At 39.1% G+C, this 5,243-nt stretch overlaps 1 protein-coding gene across 1 annotated transcript in view; it reads left to right on the top strand.

The window, feature by feature from the left end:
* Window positions 1-2,769: 2,769 nt before the first annotated feature.
* Window positions 2,770-5,243, top strand: part of LOC107655745 (E3 ubiquitin-protein ligase TRIM39-like) — a 9,638-nt gene continuing 7,164 nt past the window's right edge. The window contains exons 1-2 of the mRNA XM_016443318.1: window positions 2,770-2,868; window positions 3,223-3,312. Of these exons, the coding sequence (XP_016298804.1) occupies window positions 2,770-2,868; window positions 3,223-3,312 (189 nt within the window). The remainder of the gene's footprint in view (window positions 2,869-3,222; window positions 3,313-5,243) is intronic.

Here is a 5,243-nt window from a genome sequence, read left to right on the forward strand (position 1 = left end):
TTTTGAACCTTAAACCGCATAAACACATTGCATTACACCAAATACACCAAATAATGTTCTTTTTAGCAGCATCATATGACCCCTTTAAACAACACAAATATATTCGCTATTTGCCATGGTGGATCGATTTGATCCATGATCGTCATTAAGGGCTGCTTAAGAATAAGCGTGCACATGAAATTATCTTGACTCACTGAACCTGAATCAAATTAGGATTAGTGAGATTGCGTGAATTTAAATGGTCGTTTATGAAACTGCTTTAGTCCCGATTGATTTGTTAGGTTATTTCAAGTCAGGTTTTGGAAATAAATCCCCACTTTTCTTAGCGTCTTTTATGAAACAGACCCCGGGTCTGTCTTTCTTTCTTTATTGGTTTTATCAGCGGGCTGAAGATCTACAGCGCCTCCTACTGTGTAACACCGTATCCTTACTACTCAAGCAATTTGGGTGTCCACTAGTCTCGTGTAGCCAGACCTATAGACTGACGGTCTGAAGGTCTGGAATTCATGGCAGCTTTCTTTGGCCAAGGCCTGCACATGAGGCCGTTTGACCGACATGTCAAACAACCAATCACAGTTCGTTTCGTTCATCGTCACGTTTCGGGGCTTAGAAATGTCACCACAATAACAGACACGTTTCGGGGCTTAGAAATGTCACCACAATAACAGACTCTCTGTAAAACTCTCGGACGTATTTTAAAGATTCTATGCCACGAACTTTAAATATTTCACATACTTTTGAAAATCCAGCATTTAGTTGATCCTGATAAGCACTCGTCATCACAGTTGTAAACACGACGGCTTTCTTCTTTCGTGAGGGGGTTTGGCGTCACGCCATCTTTGTTTCCAGGCGGAACGTTAAAGAACGCGACAAGCACGTCTACCGGAAATCCTGTATAATTCAACCAATCCGACGATGACTTCGAAACTCCTGAAGTGTTTCCACTTTTGTGTGCCATATGCATTAGACGTTTAGCCAATGGTCTGTGGGCGTGATGTCTGAGGCTGAGACTAGGTGTCCACTAGACGCGACGCGACACCGCAACAGAATCAATCAAATATCACAGCCAATCAGAAGCGTGTGTGGGCGGGCTCTCTATGGAAGCGCTCTGCACTCACAACGACCTGGATAAGTTTATAATCTAATTCGTAAATATGAAACATTTTTAACATTATTAAAAGTACATACTGAGTTACTGATACCATGTTATGGAATGCACTCTGTTCGCAGTGAGTTCACAGTTTTAACGTACATCTTTGCTTTAATTTATTTTCGAGATCTGACTGTTGTTGCTTTAAGAATGGTTATAAATGCCATGCAATATGATAGTCAAACTCACATTAGACACTTTTAACATTGAATAAAGCACAACGGTGTTAGACTGAGAACAAACTACATTTATTCAGGTTAAATACTAATGAATCTTACTTTTATGTTTAAAACCCTCACTGACATGTTTCTGCTATGCGACGAGCACTAAACAATTGTTTTATGCTCCTTTGAGCTCTTTCTTTTTTGTGATTTTATTGAAGGGTTGCACCATCTGTGTTGCACTGAGAATCGACACTATTGTTGATGAGAATTTCATAAATTCAGTGATAGACTACTGAATCTTTTGTCTGCTTAAAAGTCGAGTTTTGCGTAATTATTTACATTCTGACATAAAAACTAAATAAAAGCAATACTCACATATTGTAGCTAGATAAACCAAGAGATTCTCCTCAGAGTCAGACTGACCGTCAAAACCGTTAACATTTAAAAGGCTGAGATTCCCGCTTCAAGACGTGACGTGTTGACTTGTACGGTTGTCCAGGCAACTGAAAACATTTGAAATACTAGGGGTGGATTTGTATGAAAACCAAGTTTGTGTGTGTGTTAATGCGATAAAGGTCGTTAAATGGATTTAAAAACATGTTAAAGTGTTTGCTCACTCAGCAGGGAGAAATTAGAAACCATGATTATAGGCGGAGCTGCTGTATGACATCACTGCAGGTTAGTGAAATAATTAAGTGAATGTGAAACTAAATTAAACAGATGAGCTGGAAGTTTTTAGAAACATCAACCTCTTTATTCAAACACTGAAACTATTGATCACATCTGATATTCATTCATAGGTAAGTGATCCAAGGAAGAGCTTGTTCAGCAGTTTTGAACTCTGAAGTAGAATCAGAATTAGAATTGACTGTAAGGTTTTATGTGTGCTCTAAAGTCAAAACCTAAAAATTAAAGATTTAAGAAACAAAGTACATGAACTTAAGACAGAATGGACCAATAAAGTCCAATAAAAACTACAATTAAAACACAAATATAATACATTACACCTGGTGTTTGCAGGTATTTATTTTGTGGTGAGGTAAGTTTTGTAAGCTAATTGTTTAAAAAATATAAATTTAACCCCTTTTGTTGTTGTCTTTCATATATAGGAGGAAACTTGTATTATAATGTTGTTGTAAAGACCTGTTTCATACACATTATATTCAGTTTCAGTATTGTAATTCTAATTAGCACATAACTGACAATCAAATACTTAAAAAAAACCCAGCAATTATTAGTTTATTTTTTATGTAGGATCTCTGTAATTTCAACTCCAAATATAAAATTCCCTCTGTTTTGTTACCTTTACCACTGTATGCAATTAAACATGGGCACGGATATAACCATGAACTGACCTTCAGTTTTTCGAAAAGGGAAATTACCCAAAGTTAACCCACAAGTTAAACCAGTTTACAAGACTGAATACTTATTTTGTCATTACTTATCTTTTCAGTCATGGCAACCTCTAGTGGTGCACTAAATGAGGAGCTCCAGTGCTCCATCTGTCTGGATGTGTTCACTGATCCAGTCACCACTCCATTCAAAAAATCAGAAGTACAAAAATGAAGCGAGCAAACATCCATTCATTTTGCGATCTTCTGCAAGTAATGGGTAAACAGCTGCCACTCTGATGACGCAACCGTACAGTGGTTCAGAACAAAAAAAAACAAAAACAAAAAAAAACCCAGTATGAATACAAAACCAGTGGGGACAGTGGGAGGAGGGGGGAGCAATCGAACCCTGGTTTGGACCAAGCAATCAAACCAAAGTGTGAAAGCACCCTAAAAGATACAAAACAACCATTTTGAATTCATGGGGTTTTAAAATGGTTTCCATATTCAACTTTTTGTCAAAAGATGGAATGCTAAATTCAGTTATAAATGTCTTCTTCTGTTTATGTACAATCAGCTGGTTAAGAAAAAGACAGACGTGCAGCAGATGATCCAGAACAAAATTAAGAAGATTCAAGAGATCCAACACTCAGTAGAACTGCGAAAAGTAAGTGGAAGTAAAAAAAAAATTTAAAACTGATTATGCATTATAATATATTGCTCAAAAAAATGATGGGGACTGTTACGGCCCAGAACTAAATTTGGCTCATTTAAATCACAATAGGCCTGGACCGAACATATAATAAATCACACAACAAGTTCTGGACAAACACAGAGACCTGCTTCTGTCCATCCTGTAAAGTAACATTCAGCAAAAGAACTGATCTCATGATTAATACAAACAGGGGCACCATTATGGGTGGGAAGGTTACGATGATTCAAAGAGCCCTGGTCAGAGAGGTGGACCCCGGAACGCAACCTCTACTGGGGGGTACAAACCAACCCACGCTCCTCCGAACGCAATCTCTACTGAGGAGGAAAAACAAACCCCCGGTCCCGCTCCCCCGAATCCGATCTCTAAGGGGGAGAAACCAACCCCAGCTCCCCCGAATGCAATCTCTACCGAGGGCCCATGTCAATATGATATTCAGAGGGCCCAGAAACCATATTGGCACCCCTGAATACAATGCTGAGAGTGTTGCGGAACACTTTAAGGAGAAGCTCAATCGAGGAAGATCTGAGGTGTTCTGTGACATCTGTGATGGAAGAAAGCAGAAAGCCGTGAAGTCCTGCCTGACGTGTCCCATCATTTTTTTTGAGTGCGTCCTCGCCAAGTTTTAATCAAACACAAAAAAAGAAAAAAAGATATCAGAACAGCACAGATCACAAGTTGCACAAATAGAAAAATAATTAACAAACACAAACATATATATAGATATAACAGCAAGCAGGTAGGGCAGTTAAGGATACAAAAACCCAGACTACACCTGGCCACCTGGAGAGATCATACCTAGCTCCCGTGAAAACAAACAAACAGCTGAGTCTTGTGGGCCACTGCTTCCCTCGCTGAACTTACTAAATAACAAAACGTGACTAACAAAGAAAAACAAATCCACTGCCTGCTACTGAAAATAGACAAAGTAAAAAATAAGAAAAAGAGAGAGTAGAGAGGCGATGAGCAATCTCGCCGTGAGCGAGAGACCCAGCGAACAAAAGCAGAGAGAGATCCGCCATCGAGGTTTAAATAGTAGAAATCCCCGATGACTTCACTCCACTTTCGAGGATCCGGAAGAATTCCCCCGCTCACACCTCCACCTAAAGGCTAAGAAAAAAAAAACATCACACCCAGAACAACTGCTCTATGAGCAGACCCACGTAACAGGGACACTTAAATCACACATTTAAATCAAGTTTAAAATCTTATACACATTGTATAATTTGTTGAGAACAAAATGATGTGACAATTGTCATTGGAAATTAAAATCATTAACCCAATGAGGGCTGGATTCAAAATCACACTGAAAATCAAAGTATTTACAGGCTTGCATGAATTTGCAAGCCACTCATGAAGTAATTGGCTCCCACATGCCTGTATGCACTCCCGACAACGTCTAGACCAGGGGTCTCCAACCTTTTTGTGAGTGAGGGCTCCCTGAAGGGATAAAATAGTCTCAAGGGCTACTTGTTTGATATACTCCAAATATATATATATTTTTGTTCTGCAGAGATGATCAGACGAGTGTGTGTCTGTCCTGCACTGAAGGAGACCACAGGACTCACAACACTGTTCCTATAGAGGAGGAGAATCTAGAGAAGGTCACAAACATAACACTTTAAAGACCAAATGAAATGCCTCTTTTTTGTGCGTTGACATGTTGAAGAACATGTCCCCCAGGGTCCGCATAAAAAGGGTGGTCTGGGGCATGGTTCATGTGAATTCCTGTACGGTCCGTTTCTGATGTGAACACAATCTTACTAAATCATGGAAGTGAACCACTATTAATGATGTATGAATTGGTCAAAATGTGTATTTAAGTGTTTACTCACTCGCTTTTCTGATAAGCATGACTGACACGCTGCAGCAGAAATATATATATA

The sequence above is a fragment of the Sinocyclocheilus anshuiensis genome, unplaced genomic scaffold (assembly GCF_001515605.1).
Source record: "Sinocyclocheilus anshuiensis isolate Anshui unplaced genomic scaffold, SAMN03320099.WGS_v1.1 scaffold1297, whole genome shotgun sequence".
In the NCBI taxonomy this organism is placed as follows: Eukaryota; Metazoa; Chordata; class Actinopteri; order Cypriniformes; family Cyprinidae; genus Sinocyclocheilus; species Sinocyclocheilus anshuiensis.